Source organism: Tiliqua scincoides, chromosome 1 (assembly GCF_035046505.1).
Source record: "Tiliqua scincoides isolate rTilSci1 chromosome 1, rTilSci1.hap2, whole genome shotgun sequence".
NCBI classification, from domain to species: domain Eukaryota; kingdom Metazoa; phylum Chordata; class Lepidosauria; order Squamata; family Scincidae; genus Tiliqua; species Tiliqua scincoides.
In genome coordinates this window covers 188,141,040-188,160,731 of record NC_089821.1, presented here as the reverse complement: position 1 = coordinate 188,160,731, position 19,692 = coordinate 188,141,040, and the positions used below count along the sequence as shown (strand labels likewise).

General features: G+C 41.9%; 1 protein-coding gene and 1 pseudogene across 1 annotated transcript in view; both read right to left on the bottom strand.

The window, feature by feature from the left end:
• Nucleotides 1-2,305: 2,305 nt before the first annotated feature.
• Nucleotides 2,306-2,425, bottom strand: LOC136637431 (5S ribosomal RNA; annotated as a pseudogene).
• A 2,764-nt stretch (nt 2,426-5,189) lies between these two features.
• The window catches only part of FUT9 (fucosyltransferase 9), an 86,056-nt gene continuing 71,553 nt past the window's right edge, over nt 5,190-19,692 (bottom strand). The window contains exon 2 of the mRNA XM_066610114.1: nt 5,190-6,274. Within this exon, the coding sequence (XP_066466211.1) occupies nt 5,190-6,274 (1,085 nt within the window). The remainder of the gene's footprint in view (nt 6,275-19,692) is intronic.

The window sequence follows — 19,692 nt, the reverse complement described above, 5'->3', positions numbered from 1 at the left end:
GTTGCACTTATTACATGAATAACTGTAACTTATTTGACCTTTTCCCATAGAAGCTGAAGTTATGAAGTAAACTTCCCATAGAAGTTATGGTTGAAGCTTTCATTGGGCCAAGACTATGTTGCTTGTAGCAAGGACACATAAACCTTGCTATTTCACGATTGTGATTTTATGTGATGAGTTTACTGTGCACCACAAGGCTAGGACCTGAGACCAACAGTACAAATCCACTGTCATGTTTTTAACAGGTAACACAAGATCATTTTGCTTAGAGATTACATGAAGAGGCAAAAATAAATTCTTCAGTATTAGACCACATCAGTACCATTGTGTGCTACACTCCGGCAATACTAGGACTCAAGAAAACAGAATCCAGGTTCTAAATTAGTTCACTGCAGTGTTCTCATTTCAGTTTCACTTTCCCAGCCTTCTTTCTGCCTTGCACCATATTGCTTTACGACAGATATAAATACAATCCAAATATATGATACATACACTCACACATGCACAATTTTCTTTTTACAAAATCTTTTCAAGACTAGATTGCATTCTATGACATTTGTGCATATTACAAGGATTCCCTTTTAGTTTGACAATGCAAATGCTGGTGAATTTAGGGGATTCACAGTTTCCTGTAGAAAGCATTTAGAAAGTGGTAATACATATATATAAACGGCACAAATACTGAGGAAAAAAAATAGCTCTTGAAAACACATGTCAGCTTTTGTCTCTAATTTTGTTCCCTTTCACATATGTTGACACTGCCACCTTAGTCCAAAGTTCTAAGTATACAAGGGGATGGGCTTCCTCATTCAGGAAGGCACACATGGATTTGCTTCCTCCACTGTAATTAATAAGGAAGTAGTTGCTTGCAGGTGGAAGTTCTTGTGTGTATCAGACCTACTACTTCTGTAAAACAATTACTGAATTCATTTGTATCTACTCAAAGAAACATGAAAACAGAAAGCTCTCCCCACTGTAAAATAACATAATTAAATTACATTTATAGCCCTATTCTAACCAGATTCCCATGCAAAAATGCAGCAGTGCGGTTGTGGGCTATGCTTTATCCCATGGGGATTTTCAGCTGCTGGAGGTCTAGTCAGGGTAAAGAGACAGCTAGGCTGGCAGCAGGGGCAGTTCAGCAGTGGCTCATGGGTTGTTTGGGGCAGGTGGGCTGGGCAGAGGTTGGTTTGGGGTGGGAGGGGGAGGATCATGGTGTCAGCAGTGCACTGAAATCCTGTCCCCCTTTCCCTCCCCCAAAGCATCCCTTAATCTCTTCAGACATATGGCAGTAAAACAGCGGGTGTAAGCCTGAGGAGACCCATTGGAGGGCAGGCAGCCTAAAGGAAGAGAAGTATAAAAAAGTTTTACTTACCTCTCCAGGACTGTTCCACCCCCTTTCCTTCCCCTCCCTCAAATAACATGCAGCACATGCTCCATCAGTGGTGCTGTATGCTATGGGCTGGTTGGGGCTAGGATTGGGCCCTTCCACGTAAGAATGTTTAGAATTGTAGGTCCAAAGTTACAGGAGAAATCAACAGTGAATCTGCATTAGAAGTAGTTGTGGATAATTTTTATTTCTGATTACAAATGCTTTCATACATTATTTTCAATTTTTAAATAAAGGTTGATTCCACCTTTAAATAAGGTTCTACCTTCAAATAAAGGTTCATTCCACCATCCAAGAGATACCTTGGATGGAAGACTTCCTGCTCGGACAAGATACCTCTGCCAGATTTGGGTTAATTTCCTCTTCTTTTGCAGCTTGTCTATGCCCTGTCCACCCTACTGTGAATGGTCCTCTGAAAGAGAGACTCTTCAGGAGCTGCTGTGGGAAGAGGGGTAGAGAAGCTTCCTTGAGAAAACTTCCTTCTGTGTGCAGGATTTAGAATCCAGTCATTATTAATACTTGGATGGGAGACCACCTTGGGAATACCAGGTGCCGTAGGCTTATACCATAGTTTTCGAGACTGAAGGTTGCCAGCCATTGTTATTGTTCTCCTAGTTTGAAGTGGTGGGGGTAGTAAATCACAAATAAGTATTTACATATGTTGCTGAACTGATGATGGTTGGCAACCTTCAGTCTCGAAAGACTATGGTATAAGCCAGGGGTGCCCAAACCTTGGCCCAGGGCCACTTGTGGCCCTTGAGAACTCCCAATCCATGCCTGCAGGTAGCCCCCAGTCTCCAATGAGCCTCTGGCCCTCTGGGGACTTGCTGGAGCCCATGCTGGCCCGGCCCCCCAGCACAGTGTCAGAGAGATGATGTGGTCCTCCTGCCAAAAAGTTTGGACACCCCTGGTATAAGCCTACAGCACCCAGTATTCCCTGGCGGTCTCCCATCCAAGTACTAACCAGGCCTGACCCTGCTTAGCTTCCAAGATCAGACGAGATCAGGCATGTGCAGGGTAACAGTTGCTGTCGAACATGAATGAAAACTGAAACAAGCATAGAGACAAATGAATTTGACATTATGACTATGACTACCCCAATGTGCAATTAAAACAACACTGGGCAAAAATGAATTCCAAAATTCATCTGGAATTTTGACTCAAAAGTCAAATTTTGCTGGTTTATTTCGTAATGAGAAACTTGAATCTGGAAAGAAAGCTCCAAATTTTGTGTATGAAAACAGACAAAGGCTGCAATCCTAACCTCATTTTCCTACGAGTAAGCCCCATTGAACACAATAGGACTTACTTCTGAGTAGACCTGCTTAGGATTGTGCCCAAAATGTAGTTCTGTCAGTTTTGACACAAATTGTGAAAGCTCCAGTTCAATTTCAACAATCAATGTATTATTGATTTCAATTTAATCAATGTATTAAAATCACCACCATGTATCTCAGTAGTAACAGTATTCTGGGCCTAGGAAACGAAGTCTGGATGAAATAACCATGATAAGTACATTTCCTTTGTCACAAGAGTTCACTAGATGCTCTACAGAATGCTGAAATAAGAAATGTGTAAACATGACTGAAAACAGAACTACAATGTTCTACTGTCAATTTTCAGTGAAAGTGACCACAATTTCTGCTGGAAGATCACTCCTACTGAAAGTGCAAAAATGTTGTGACTGAGAAAGCACCACATCTGGTATCAGCTCCCAAAGTGTGCGGATGTTACCAAACAAATTATACCATTGGCAACTCTGGTGGTGCTGATCATGCATGCTTCTTTTCTCCAGATGAGCAGTTCTGTCAGGAGTAGTGATTCATTTGGTGAACTCTTGAGAGAGATGCCTGTGTGCTTGAATTTAAACAGGAAACAGTGAAAAGCATATATGTTTTCAAAGTAGAAAAAATCAATTGTCTTTTTGAATATCTCAAACTGCTTTGCTGCCTGTACTTAAATTATCTGTGCGACAGTAATTGTCTATCACAGGGCTGGCCAAACTTGCTTAAGGTAAGAGCCACATACACTAAATTTCAGATGTTTGAGAGCTACAAGAGAGATGTTTGAGAGCCACAATATTTAAGAAGCATTTCTTTATTTAAGCATTCTTAAATATATTTACCCACCATGAACATTAAACATATGTTTTAATTCAGTGGACTCTCAGTTTATACCTGATGAATAATTATAACAGTTGAAAATTTCTTATTTACTTTTTATATCAATTATGATGCAAAAAGGAGCTCAGCCAACATATTTCTGGGAGCTGTACATTATATGTCAAAGGTTGTGAGCAGCAGTTTGACCACCCCTCAGCTACATCACTGCTGTAATGGCAATATAATGCAGTGGATTGGGATGGCGCATTAACATGCATTTGATAATCATCATCTTATGGATTTAAGCTCAAGTACAAAATAATGATCCACTTTCTACAGAGAAGTTGTCAATTGATGGCTGAATCTTTGTTAGATGTTTACATTTGAGGCTAATACACAATTGTCAGAAATATACTAAATGACTCATCTCTTAACTGCTTGCTAGCAATTAGACAAAATCTAGCTTATGGAAACGTTCTGCTAGACAGTCAGTAATTTGGTTATTGATCCAAACCAGTCCAGGCTTTAAACCACTGCCTTCTGAAATCTTCATTTTAATACTGATGCAATGCTTATGGTCATTTTGGGGCATATTTCATTTTGACCACGTTGTCAATAATGAGGCATGATAAATCTTAAGTACCGTAGTATTCAGAGAATCTCAAACTAGTACCATGAACGCAAAGGGGCTTTAAACTATTTTGTCTTTTTTTAAAAAACAGCAATATCCCAGGTTGCATGGCAAACTGTTTTTGACATTGCAAGGAGTTTTGAAAGCAGTTTGTGATGAGGCATGGGTCACACTGGGGCTATGGATTGGGAGTCTGTATTCTAAAGGTAGCAGTTACATTACAAGCATTTTTCTAAACAGCACATTACACAGTGTGCACTAGCTAAGTATTTTAAGTTTTTCTTAGCATCTCTTTTCCTCAAAGAAAGAGAGAAAAAATGTGATCTGGTGTAAACATCATTACACCATGTACTGGTCAGATGGATATATTACAAAGCATGATTAAGAAAAAGGATGGTAATAAATTACTCCTCAGTGCACAAAACCAGTTATATAGTAGGATTCCAACAAAATATAAATAAGTCCCATGTCAGCAACTCATGATGGAACCAATTCTGCAGTGGTGATGTGTCATATACACAAATAGATCTTTCAAAAGCATCCACTTGAGTTACTTTCTCAGTTTTCCTTAAAGTACCCAGTGTCAAATTTGCTACTTGTAGATTTTCCATGCAGGGTAGTAAACGTTTGTTTAAAATATAACAAGAAATCACTACAGTGCTGATGGCTTTAACAATATAACCAAACATCTCTCTAACTTGCCAGCTCTTAATTGCCATTCAAAGTCACATATAAATAAAATAACAGAACAGTCTGAGACGACTGCCTCTCAAAGGAATTCAACCACACAGAAAATGGCCAATGTCATTGGCGTCACAACAGTGTCTTAACCAGATGCTTCTCAATACGAAGTAAGGAAAAACATTCCAAGATTTTGAAGTGAATGAACAATCCAGAATAAGAAGAGATAGTTGTGTAAATGGTATATACTATACCCAGGAAAGAATGGATGAAAAATATACTGAGAATGCTCCTCCCCCCACTTTCACTTGGAATAATGATTTTGTGAGGGGTGTTTTTTTTGTTTTTGTTTTTTTTAAAAAGTGCACTGAAAAAGGATAAAAGTTTAATTCCAAAACCATTTTTCTAAATTACCAACAGATTTGTACTCTTGGTGCCTTTTTACATGGTCGCAGGCAAGGCATGCATGTGATTGCCAAAATTGAGGAAGGTACACTGAAAAATCCTTCCTCCAGTTGAAGTAGGTAAGGTACAGTGTATTATTTTTGTCAAGCATCAGAAGATACTCCGCAAGGTTCCTTGGGGAGAGAAAATCCTCCACGTGTATGAAAGAATTAGCTGGGATATAATTTTCATAGTTTTCTCTTGGAGGACCTAGCACAACTGGTACAGATCCAGCCAGAAAAGCATTGTAAAGCTTTTCAGTAATGTAGTCTTTGTGGATAGAATTCTCAAAGGAAAGGTAGAATTTACAGGTGGAAATCGTTGGGATTAAGTTTTTATCACTCAAGTAGTCTCCAAATGCTTGCCCGTAGGTATGGATTTCAAGGTACTTGCTTAATTCATTATAATACTTGACCCTAGCATGCTCAGGGTTCCAGTTACTCACCACCCAACACACCAGTCTCTCTTTATTTGGCACTTCAAACAGGAAAGAGTTTGTGCTAACCATCATGGAGCCATAAGGCACTTGAATATCTGAATCACGCCTGTAAGTGAGGGTCAGATTGAACAGATGTTCAATTCCACTCTTTTGTGGAGTGTGTGTGGGTGATTCCAAGTTCATCCAGATCCATTTCTGAAATGGTGGTCTAGGCTGCTGAGGTAAATTAGTCAGATCCCAACTGATGTCCCTGTGGTGAATGAGAACGGCATGAGACCGGTTATATAACGCACGATCAGTAGTCAGATGGCACCCATGGATGTTAAAATTGGGGCACAATGTCAGGTCAAATGTCTGACCAAATGGCCACACCCATATCAAAACAGTTGTCTCATTGAAATAATTGCTTTTGGTGGAAAAAAAGCTCTTCATTTTCAGGACTGAGCTAGCTGATTCGATGGGACTGGAGATCCAGCTGTTTGTTGGTTTGATGTAAATAAGCAGACATACCATGAAACAGCCCAGGACAATGAAGATAACTAGAAGTGACCGGAAAATTCCTTTGGATGTTGATAACATAATTTGATCTGGGAAGAAAAGATTAAAAAAAGATCATCATTACATTTATCCCATGATAGCACATGTGCTTGGTACACGCACACGAACACACAATATTTGAAGACTTTTTCCAATATTTCTAAACAGTGCAGATTTTTGCTGGTGTCTCTGTGTGTTGACACCTATCATTCAAAAACTGCAAATGATGAAACAGCTGGGCAGAACCATAATTTTTCCTGTTCATTCTGAAAGCTAAATAAATTGAAAATATGCATAGGATTTGAATGTATTTAATTACATTATTATTTTGTGCTCTGATTATTTAATGTGTTTTTATGTTAGATTTGCTAATATTGAATTTGACTAACTCTTTAGGCTTATCTGAGCACAAGGACATGCCAGAATGATTCCTTTCTTACTTCCCTTTTACTGAAAATATTGTCCCTAGTTTACACTATGGCTTTAAGCAAAAAGCATCAAGAGGGTAAGGAAAAATATATCTTAGGGGAGAAAAAGGTCTATTTATTTTTTACTCCAGGTCACTGGCCTGGCTTTCTGCTGTCCTTATACCATTTCATCTCCAAGTCCCATGCCACTACATAGCACTTAAGATAAAACAATGAGGACATGGAGCCGGGAATGGACCTGTACTGTTAATTTACTATATTACATAGTATATAGGTTTAGGAATTAACTAACAACCAGCTTTAATTTGTTCATAGATCCACAATACATGAGACAGATAAACAGTTTTAACTCATGCTGTGTTACACTTAACATATCACTGGAGTAAAATTTAATTTTAATCAAGTTATTTTAAAAGAAAAGCCTAGAAAAAACACAACCACTCGTCAAATCTCACACCTCCATTCCGCACCCCCTGCACTGCTATCTGAACTCTTACAGCTTTAGCACAATAGCCACTGACCATCCTTTTCTCCACCTCCCAGTCCCATCACATATTTGATAATTGGGTTAATTTCTAAGCAGGAGATAAAATGACTGGGCCATGCAGTGCTAATCTTACCCTCTCTCTTTGGGGGGGGGGGGCGGCAAAACCAAGCCCTGCATTGTGAACCATGAGATGTTTGAGGAAAGCTCTTGGAGCAACCAGAAGGGATAAAATCAGGAAGAAGATAATAAGGAAAAGAATTGGAATAGAACCAATTCAATATTACAGTGGTTCTCTACCAGGACCTGCTGGAAGTGATGTCCTGACCGGAAGTGACATAATCAAGCAGGAACATTTTTAACTATCCTAGGCTGCAATCCTACCCACACTTACCCAGGAGTAAGTCCCATTTACTATCACTGTTAAAAGAATATACATAGTAGCTTGTTTAAAGTACAGGTCTGTAACATTTCCCAAAATGCAGTCACATACCATGGTAGCATCAAGCCTAATATATTAAAAATAAAATATTGAAATGAATGGGGACCACCTGAAATTGGTTTGTGACCTACCTAGTGGGTCCCAACCCACCATTTGAGGAGCACTGCTATATTATGTACAAAGACAGCAAATAAAGTGGCTTGCTCACCTAGAGAGAATGTCTTGGGATTCTATACCATAAAGGGCATATATTAAGAGAGGAGAAGGGCAAAGAGTGCGAGGCAGACCCAGAGGACGATGAAGAGACAACATCAAGGATATATTGCAACAACATCAAATAACACTGGAAGAAGCTGCTAGATGTGCAAAAACCAGAACTTTGTATCTCCTGGTGTTGAGCAGTCCCAGTACCACTTTCAGGAGTCTACCATCCAGCGAGGATAGGCGCCACTGTAACACCATGATCCTAGGTGACATTCTGGCCAGGTGTTCCAGTAGGATAGTATTGGCCAGGTGTTCCAATAAGATGGTATTGAAAGTTGCTGATAGGCCCAACAAAACCAAAAGGCACTGTGACCCTGTCGAATTCCTGGCATTGGTCATTAAAAGCCATTTCTGCCCAACGTTGCATATATGCAACAGGGGCCAAATGTGTAAATCTGTGGACCGGGCAAAAATAGGTTAACTAGAGCAACCAGGAATGTTCCAAACCCTGATTGAAAGCCAGACTGATGCAGGTTAAGATAATCGTTCAGGAAATCTTTTTTTAGTCTTCTGTAATCTTTATATCTTATGGAATAGCAGTAGTAATTTCTGATGATCCTTTTCACCTTTTGCCAGACATCGTATCTATGTATTTATGGAGGACAGCCTCCTGATTTTTTCAGCATCAGCTGAAAAAAATGATTTGTAAAATATAAATGGCTGACTAAACTACAGTGCTGGTTCAGGCAACTGTGAACTTGTTCACAACATAGTCACGTTTTTGTTTTTTTTTAAATAACATCCTTTTTAATTTTCCATTTTCCCTGCTGCAACTTGCCACTCTAGTATACCATTCTTCTACAAAGAACGTCAAATGCATTAGAATCCTATGAGCCTGAAGGGGGTTGAATGGAGAAAAGGTTAACATATTGCTCCAACATTCCTCTCAACCAGATTGACTGGTTAAGTTGCCCAGTTTGTGTAACGGATAGTAAGTCAGTGGGGACCACCCAGTTCAGGTCATATTTAGGGCCAGACAAACTATATGTGACATTTAAAGCATTATTAGCCCTCACAGGATTTGTTTTGCTTCACTCAATAGCAACTGCATTGGGACCGCTTGTGAATTGGGATCATGGTACTGAATGGCTAGGAAGACTGTGACCTAATCTGTTACCACTGGGGGAAGAATTTAAAAAAACAAAAACTAAACCTATCTGGATAAAGATTTAAATGTTGCCTGTAGCTTGTCTCTTAACTATTAAAGAGAAATGGTCTAGCAAATTGAAACAGCCAGCCCATGAAGAAATTCCATCAGAGGCATGAGCCTTTTTCCTATCTTTGAATAGGAAGCAGACAGCAAAGAGTCCAGGCAAAAGAAGAAAAAGAACATAAGAAGAGTCCCGCTGGATCAGGCCAAAGGCCCATCTAGTCCAGCTTCCTGTATCTCACAGTGGCCCACCAAGTGCCCCAGGGAGCACACAAGACAACAGGCACAACCTGCATCCTGATGCCCCTCCCCCTGCATCTGGCAATCAGAGGCAGCCTGCCTCTAAAACCAAGAGCTTGCACATACCTACTATGACTTATAACCCGTAATGAACTTTTCCTCCAGAAATTTGTCCAATCCCCTCTTGAAGGCATCTAGGCAAGATGCCATCACTACAGCATTTAAACTTTTCCCTGATTCTCTTTGCAAACTCAAGAGACTTGGTTCTCTGGGGGGATAGTGGGTAGGGAATCTATCTGCCTTGCTAAATAGTGAACAAGAGCAGCCTGCTGATTGTTAAATGGAAGAGCAAAGCTTGCTTTACAGCCCAATCCTGAACTATCTGGAGCATGGGGCTACTGTAGCACTGAAAATGGCTGCTGCGGCATCCTAAGTGCTGCTGGCAGCTCCTCACATTCATCCCCTTCCCCTGGGTAAAGAATGTAGCCCCATAATGGGGCTACTTGATTCTACGGCAACCCAACATGGACCTGACACGGAGGCTCAGGATCCAGTGGACCCAACATGGAGGCTCAGGATCTGGCGGACATGACATGGAAGCTCAGAATCCCACCTCCCACCTCCTCCTGCCTCGCTCCCTTCCACCCCAGCATGCCTCTTCCCTGCCCTGTCCCCACCCTCCCTCCATCTCCCCCTGCCCCAGAATGCCTCCTCCCTAGACCTCTCCACTGACCGGCAGTCGGTGCAACTGCCGAGCCACAAAGCACCAGTGATCCACCGGTGCTAGTCTAGTGCCAGCCAGCACTGAGCTAGCACCAGCGCTTTCTAATCCTGAATCCTGTTTCTTTAAAACACATTTAATTATTATAATACATTTATAATATCATTGTATCTTTTATCTAATTTGCTTTATAGCTAAATATTCAAAATGCATCCCTGTAAATGTCCTTTTGGTTACAAATCATGAATACAACTCAAGTACATAAGAATGAATTGCAATGCATGACAAATATTGACGAAGCTAGGCTAGCACAATGCTAAATTATTGCATGGGAGAATTTCTCTGACATATATCCCTCCCAGTATATTCTAAGACCTTCAAAATGTGTTTTCTACATAATACAGATTGTATTTGGTAAAATAAGGGATTATTTATATGGCTGTTAAAATCACAAAAGATGAAGAAAAAAAATCAGAACTACTTCTTACTCTGGCTAATTTTCTTTAACAAGTCACACAATGAACATTAGCCAAATCTATAGACTGCAGGAGAAAAGAACAATTCTGAGGTTTTTCTTTCTTTAACAAAAGGATTTCTTTACATTCAGGAGAAGAAGAGAAAAACAAAACAAAAGCAAAATCAATAATGTTCTCTCCTAAGAATGAGTCACACGTCAGATCATTCACTCTTGGTTACAATGGAGGAAGTCAACATTTGACTGAAGCCCATAGCATAGCTCTGATTGAATCTAATGGTGCTGGATTACATTCAATAATGGAGAGTAGCTTCAACAACTCTATGAGAAGTTAAATATCCAAGCGTGTCAAAGCAAACAAAGGGTGACGAAAAAATAACAGAAAGAAGCAAAAAACTAGAAAATACAAAACTAACTATTTTCACAAACATTTTTGCAGAAAATGATAAAAGCTACACCTCAAAATAATACAGTCAGTGACTATTTAAAATTTCAGTTGATCAACATTGTCACTCATTACACTAAAGGCACCTATTAAAAGAGAGTTGCTTTCCTGCAGCTGATTAGAAGCACCCTGCCTCCAAATCTGGAAATAGCATACAACCATCTTCACTTGCAGGCACTGGTAGACCTGCCTTCTCTGAATTCGTCCGATTCCCTTTAACAGTCATACAAACTAGTCACCCTAACCACATCTTGTGGCAATGAATTTTACGACTAATTATGAGCTGTGTGAAGAAGTACCTCCTTTTGTTCCACCAAGATGAATGGGATGATCTCTGGTTCTAGTAATATGAAAGGGAACAAAGCTTATTTCTCCATTCTTTTCACAACATGCATAATTTTATGACAGCACAATTCTATGGGCTGTGAGCACCAGCAGAATGAGTGTTCAGCCAGTGCTTGCTGCCGAAAAATAGCCATAAAAGCACCTTCTAACAGCATACTCAGTAGTCTGCTGTTGGGGTGCTGGCAGGAACGCTTGGGCCTTCTCATGCACTCCAGTGCATCTAGAAAGACCCGACGATGGATGTAAGATGGCAAGGGTGGTGGAAGGAGAGCAGACTGGGGTGGGGAGGGGGTGAAACTGGGCAGGGAGGTGGGCCTAACGGGGATGAGAGGTTGTGGGAAAGGTGAATCTAGGAGTAATGGCAAATACCAGATCCTATTCCCTTTTTCTGTGGCCTTCCAGTCCCCTCTCTCTCCTTGGACTTTTGCTAGTGAAATCATGAGTGCAGGATTGAGGAGACCCACTGCAGGAGGCCTATGCAGCGGTAGGGGGATTTAAAGCCCCCTTTCTTGTTGAAGCCTCCTGATCTGCTTTCCCCCACTGGATACAGCATGCCTGCTTTTAGCATGGCTGCACCAGCAGGGGGAGGGGGAAGGATGGGGCTGTAAGTCTCAGCCCAATCTTATCTTTTCCTCTGCCATAGCATGCAGCTGCACCAAAATGGGCTGTGCCGCATGCTATGCTGTAGAGGAAGAGAGACTGTGGCATGCTGTGGTGGGAGGGGCATTTCTCTCACTTGCCAATGAAAGAAAGGGTGTCTGTAAGTAGCCTAGGAAAGGGACAGCACCCAGTGCAAGGTGCATTCCACCTGCTTCTGCCTTCCAACATGCCTCCTGTTCTGATCTCTTCCCCCCACCCCACAACTTTCTGCCCCCCAATGTTGACTCACTGTCATTGGCGGGCACTCCTCTGTCTGCAAGTGCACACTGGGCCTCTGTGGCCTCTCTGACAACAGTGGAGAAAATATGCAGCTCCACTCCCAGAGGCCCTTTTGCGATGCTAGAAAGCACATTCTTCCATTGGAACACTAGTTCCAACGACCGAGCCCAGCAACAGGATTGAGTCATCAATCATGTCCCTCCTTCATCTCCTTTTCCCTCCAGATAAGAACAAACAAATGTTGCAGGCAGGCAGGAAGATGCACTAATTTTCTGATCCGTTTTGTTGTATTTTGCCCCTTTTCCAGTTCTACAGCATCCTTCTTGAAATGTGGCGACCAGAACACATAACAGTATTTCAAATGTGCCTGCACCATATTTGCATAGGACTATTATAATATTAGGACTTTTATTCTTCTCCCTTTCCTAATAGCTCCATTAGGTTGCAATGCAATTTGCCTTCTTTACAGCTGCTGCATACTAGGTGGAAGTTTTCATTCAGTTATCCACAGCAAACCCAAGATCTCATTCCTGGTTTATCAAAGGCAGCTAAGTGTATATGTGAAATATGGCCACTTTGCCCCCATGTGTATCACATTATACTTATTGACACGGGCAATGCAATCCTATCCAACACATGGCCATGCTGTATCCAGTGCTGAAACTGAGTAGGACGGAGGTCTTCATTTGTTCCCTTAACCCATGCAGAGTCCCAGCCTGCTCAATGGGGCTACCTGGAATTGCACCAGCTAAATCACTGGTGCAAAACCGAGTAACCCAGTGTAAGGCTTTCGGTTCTGAGACAAGAGTTAGGACATGGTGGAGGGCTCCTACAATGTCTCCTCCCCTCTTATCCCCACATCTGTTCCATCCTCCCCCATCCCTTCACCACCCGGTGCAGCACTTAAGTGTCCCGACAGCTGTTGAGTTGGATACGGCACCCAAAGGATGGCGCAAGCCTTCCCGCCAGTGCCGCTTACTCATGCTGTGTTGAAAAGTGCTTTACTGTATTTTTATGACACCCAGAGCCAGTGCAGTGACCATAATACCAGTGCTCCTCTTCAATAGGACTGGATCCTGAACCACATTGGCTATTTTGTTACCCATTCACCCTGCTTGGACAGGTCCTTCTGTAATACTTCACAATCTGCTTTGCTTTGTAATACCCTGAATGGTTTGGGGTTATCTGCAGACTTGGCCACCTTGTTGCTTACCCCAACTCCAGATAATTTATCAATAAATTAAAAGCACCAGTTCCAAGACAGATCCTTGAGGGGACTCCACTTTTCACTTCTCTAACTATGAGAAGTGCCCATTTATTCCTATATCCCCATTCAAGGTGTTGGTTTTTTTTTTACTGATAAATCCCTTGAAGGTCTCTAGTAGGACTTCAGAGAATACAAGGCACTGTTGTCTACAACTGAACATAAAACACGTGCAAATGAATGGCTTTCACCAGCAAGAAATCCTTTCTGTGTGAGATAATCAGAACAGCAGTACTCTGCTCAGCAAAGCAAAAGATCACTTACAAAAGTGAAATTGAGGATAATAAAGCTTCCTTTGAACTTTTAGCAAGAAACAGAAAGCAATTTAGTACTGAGACTGTCTGAGACTGTTATATAAACCTGTACAAAAATGAACTTTCCAGAACGGAAATGTGTCATCCAATATTACAAGAAAATAAATATTCTATTTTGCTGATATAAACAACTATTTATTAAAATTGAGGCACACAGCTTGCGCTGTTTGACTAGGGTGAGGGAGAGAGGCACAGGGGCCTAAACACGAGGTGACATTTAGAGTCCTCTTGGCACTTTAAATGTACACTTGCCTATCAGTTGAAAGCAAAGCAATGAGAGAATAAAAAAATCCAAGGGAACAAATAACCAACTTAAGATACTCCAAGGAACTGTTAATACTATCTGCTATGGTGAGGAGAAACCCCTATCCCTTTTCAACACTGGCATTTTGTATTATATTGGCTTAAGAGTCACATTTTTCCAATGACTACTGCAGGTCTGGTGACGTATCAAAAGCAACGTAGGTTGAGAAGAGTGCTTTTTACATCATGTCCCACAGCATCTCCAACAGCCTTTGCCACCAAGCATCCTGAAAAATAGATGCTGCTGATAAATTGATCTGTCTGGTGAAGCCTTCCACCTTCAAAGAGAATCTTGAACAAGAAAGGCAAAGGGCGCAATCCTAACCCCTTATATCGGTGCTTTCCAGCACCGACATAAGGGCAATGCAGCTCTGAGGTAAGGGAACAAGCATTCCCTTACTTTGAGGAGGCCTCCATGAGTAACACCCAACTGCAGGATGCAGCACATGTCCCATTGGCACCACTATGCCAGTGCTGGAAAGCACTGACATAAGGGGCTAGGATTGTGCCCAAAGTTGCACTTTGGGTGTTAAATATTTAACATCCTGCTAGATTGACTTACCATAATCAAAAGGCTGCGGTTTTGGAGAAGTAGCAACAATAAATAAAACCATGAAGGAAAAAATCTTGAAAGCATGTGTGCCAGACGTTGGGCAAATATCCCTGATGACTTACAATTATATTGCGATATTATTATCCTTGTATCTTTTTCAAACAGCCTTTCTTTCCAAGGAGAATAGTATCTAAGTCTTAGCTCTAGTAAAACGCATGTGCCTCTGACCCCACCTTACTTATTTACCTGCTGACGGCCCCTGGGGCTGCCCATCGCCCACCCTCCCCCGCCCAGAAACGCCCCCTCCCGCCCCCTTCCCACGCCCCCCACACCTACCTTTGCCACTTGCATCGGTGTGAGAGCGCTGACACAAGCGGTGGTGCGGGAGCTGCCGCGGAGGCTTCTGCCTGCCTCTGCGTGTCGGCGCATCTGAATGCGCCGACGCGGCTTCCACCCACGGAGGCACAAACATGCTTTATGGCACGTTTGCGACCCTCCAGGGCCTCCTATGCTGGCATAACTGCCAGTTAGGATTGCGCCCTACGTTAATTTTATATTGTTTGCCAATCTAGGAATACAATTTTGGCATAAAGGCAAGTTATAAATGAAGTAAAGAAACACTCACTACAATAATGGTGTAACTTATAACATAATATAAACAATGATCTTGGAAAGTTAGACATGTGAATCATCATTATAAGCAATTTTTAAAATGTACTCATATATACAGAATTCTTGTCTTGTAAGATTTCTTTTTCTATCATCAATAGAGCTGAAAAAGTAAGAATTTCAAAAGCTTTTCTCCAAAAATGAAACCTTAAAATTCTGTGGACCTCTCAAAACCAAAAAACTGGACATCTGAAACTTGAAACAAAAATGGCAACCCTCCTTGTTGCAATCACAAACTAGTTCTAATTTCCAATTCTACAACCCTTTTAGATACAAGCTCATATACTGGGAATGGAGGTGTATGTTCAATGGTAGCACATACCATCCATGAAGAAGGCTCCATGTTCAATCTCTGACAGCGTCTCCAGGTTGGGCTGGGAAATACTCACATGAATCTCTGGAGAGATGCTGCCAGCCATTGTAGACAACACTGAACAGAAGAACTAATAATCGGACTCAGGATAAGATAGCTTTTTACAGACACCTATGACAGATGAAACAGTTGCTTGTGCAGTACATTCTAGTTTTCTCCAGTGCTCATCAAAAGTGGTCTGTGCATTACAGCACTTGAACACAAAGAACACATTTACCTTTGAAATGCAAGCTTACAGCATGCAGTTATTGTCTTTGGGAGGAGAATGTAGAGCCTGCAATTAACAATGAATGGTATGTTTGCAGGAATAATATGGGGCATAATTCAGTCAAAGGGAAGCATGCCCAAATTCTATTGATTCTGACAGGAGGGTGAGGATCAAACTCAGTGTTCAGCAGTAGTCGAAGAACGGAAAGCCCAGCTGTGGGAAGATGGATGGGGTTGCAGGAAAAAAGAAGCACAGGAGCAGGTTAAGCGCCCATCTTCAGCAGCTGTTTGACAGTGACTTGGGTTCCTACAGGAATCTATGCTGCAGCTTCGAGATAATTGGGTTGTATGCCAATAATTAGATTGGATAACTGGGTCTTTTTCATTATGCGTTCTGAAATAATTTATGCTGTGCATGAATCCATTTTGTAATTAAGACTATGCCCCAACTGCATACATATATATTCATTTTGCATATCCTAAACTACAGGCTTTTAAACTCTGTCCCAGGAAACCCTGGATTCTTTAGCAGCTTACGAAGGTCACTTAATGAGAAGATCAGTAATGGCAGATAAGCTTGAAAAATGGCTGTCTTATCACTGTGAATTTTTTCCTGCATTGATTTCCCCTTGCATTGTATTTTCTTCTGTTGAAGGGTGGATTTCCTCAGTTTACACAGGATGACAGTGAGATAGCTCAAAAGGCTTGCCAGTGATTTACATTACCTGAGAATACATCCTAGAACAGCATTTCCCGAAGAGTGGGTCATAACCCATTAGTGGGTTGCAGTCCAATGTATGGTGGGTTGCAACCCAATGCTCCTGCTTTCCCCCAATACCTTACTAAGAGCCTCCAGCTTCTGGGTCACACTGGATCTGCAAGCCATTCCATTGACCTCTGTGGGCCTCAATTTGCCTTAAGGAAGCAACCTGAAGCAACTTTCAGTTTGCATCTGCAACTTCCGGTTTATTTCTGGGTTGCTTTCACAGGCATTTTGGGGGCAGTGGAGGCCAATGGAGTGGGTTATGGGACTAGTGCTACTGGGAAGTGGTTTCCAGAGGCTCCCAGTAAGGCTTTGGGGTACAGCAAGGAGCACTGGGTCACTACCCACTATGGAAGACAAGGTAGGTCACAGCACGAGAAAGTTTGGGAACTGCTCTCCTAGAACATACTCAGAATCCTCAGCATTATGTAGGGGATGATGTGGCAATGAGGCAATATGGGAAGCGTACTCTGCAGGAAGAACGTTTAACAGCTCAATCTGTTTCCATATGTCCTGATGTGGAACTGCAAAAGGTGTGCTGAGGTCATGCATTGGCTCACCCAGGCCACACTGAAGCAGGTATATTGGCAGCAGGGGTAGAAGATGAACAGTTAGTGGGAGGGTCAGGACAGGGAGCAGGACAGGCAGGGGTGTTTAAGGGGTGGATCTCGGTGGCAGTCACACATGCCAGGATCCTCTACCACTTTTTCTGACCAGATACACTCTCTGATGATCCCCAGATCTATGCTGTTAAATAGCTGGTAGAGGTCTGAGAGAACCCATTTGGTGACCAGGCAGCTTATGGGGAGGTAAGTAAGAAATATTTTTACTTACCTTTCCCAGGCAGTCTGGTAGCCCCTCCCACCATAGGATGCAGCAAGTACTCTGTTGGTGCTTCTACATCATGTAGGCGGGTAGGGGTAGGATTGGGGCATTAGACATTTTAAAATAGCATAAAAGATAGCTCAGCAAAGTTGATAATACCTGACTGGAATTCTCTGTTATTTAAGATAACAAATAGAATGAGATATTTTGTCATCCAAATACTTTTTTTTTTTTTTTGAATGGATGGATAGCCTTTAGCTGATAAAGTTAAATGGAATGAAATGAATTTCAACTGCTCTGAGACTAGACTAGCAAACTGAACTGAAAGTACATCAGTAGAAAAGTTTTAAGACAATTTTAAAACCAGACTAAACATGGTCAATCTCTCAGGGGAACAAAGAAAAGGTCTTTAAGATTGTTCTTCTGTGCAAGTCAGTAAGGCGTAATTTGAAAACGGCTGATGTGCTGATAGCATTTTTTTCTATCTTTTCTTGTTCCACTGGGGTTTTACATTGCCACTTCATCTGCTAAAATTAGAGGGCATTTTGGAATAGATGCTGCCAAGGCAAATCTGGCATAAACTGTATTTTCTAAAGTTGGCTCCTACAAATTCTAAGAATATTCACAATATTTCCATAGCAGTTGTTTCAAGTACAAATGTATAAAAAACCTTAGCTTAAAAATCTAAGGCTGCAATTTGGCCTGCACTCTGACCTGGGTGTAAGTCCCATTAAGCCAAATGAGAGTAAGTTCCATAAAACTAAATGAGACTTACTTCTGAGTAGACATGCATAGGATTACAATGTAAGTTACTATTTTTTTCACAGCTCTGTAATGAGACTACGGGTAGCTCTTCATTTACACAGTCTTAATGTGCATGTTTTTATAGCTCGGCTACGTTACGCAGACGTTAGTGGAAGTATAATTTGTGCAGGCTCCCTTTTGAAATAATGCAATAAAGCTTCCCTGCGCTTCCACATATTTTGCCATCAGCAGAGACACACAAATTTGTCAGTGTGAGACCATGCCTGGAAATCTCCTGTCTTGCAATCAGTCTACCCTTTGCTATACCTGCTGCCCAGCCCGTTCCTATCTTGGTAGGAACCGCTGCTACGACCTGTGCCTCTCTTCTCCTCCCTGTATTCCTATTTCAGTTTATTCTACCGGTGCCTCCTTTATTGTGCAGAATGGACAGGAAAACACACAGGGCCTCCTTTGTTCCAGAGGGTAGAAGAGGAAAGTCAACTTTGAAGAGCGCTACAGTTGGGAGAGGGTGCTGGATGTAGCACTGATGCCACCTTCAGCACTGACAGTCATTGCTGATTATTCATCACTCTTGAGGAGCTGAGTTAGAAAGCAACACAGAAGAGGCAGCTTCCCCTTCTCCCAGGCCTGTCTGCAATCTGACTAGAAGCGTACTGTTCTGACTCCCTCCTGAGCACCTCTATCATCCACTCACCCTGTAGACGGAGGAGCTGGGGCAGACAGCCAAAGTAGCCATGTGCCATTGAAGGCAGCACAGCCATTCTGGAGGAACCCATTATTCCATCCCCAGCTGCTCCTTCTTGGACTCTCTTCTTGGACTCTCTGCCTCTTCTCCCAGTTGAGGCAGCATGGTTGGCTATGCAGTGTTACCAAGAGAACTTGCAGGAAACAAAAAATGAACGCCATGCAAAAGACACTGTCTGACAACAAGCTATATCACCTATTGACATTGGCTGATTCGATGTCCCACTCCTAGTAGCTGCCTCTGTAATTGCCAGGTATCAACATGAATGCTCACTGACTTTTCCCCTAAACCAGGGGTTCCCAAAGTGCATGTTGTTTCACCTTAGGGCAGCCATTTTCAACCACTGTGCCATGGCACATTGGTGTGCCATGAGTGGTCCACAGGTATGCCACAGGAATTTGGGGGAAGATTATTTATTAGTAGGGCCAATGGGGAAGTGAGCCCCCCCACTGGCAGCATGGTGTGCTTTGTCAAGTGTCAAAAACCTGATGGTGTGCCTTGACAATTTTAGTGCCTTGCCAGTGTGCCATGAGATGAAAAAGGTTGAAAATCGATGCCTTAGGGCAGGGTTGTCCAAAGTTTTTGGCAGGAGGGCCACATCGTCTCTCTGACACTGTGTCGGGGGCCGGGAAAAAAAAGAATTAATTTACATTTAAAATTTGAATAAATTTACATATGTTTAATTAATATATTAATGATGAACTTATATGAATGAATGAAGGTCTTGCAATAGCTCAAGGCCTATAAAAGGCCTTGCACAAAGCAAGGTTGGCCTTTCCTTTGCTGCTGCTACTGCATCACAGACGTGAAACCA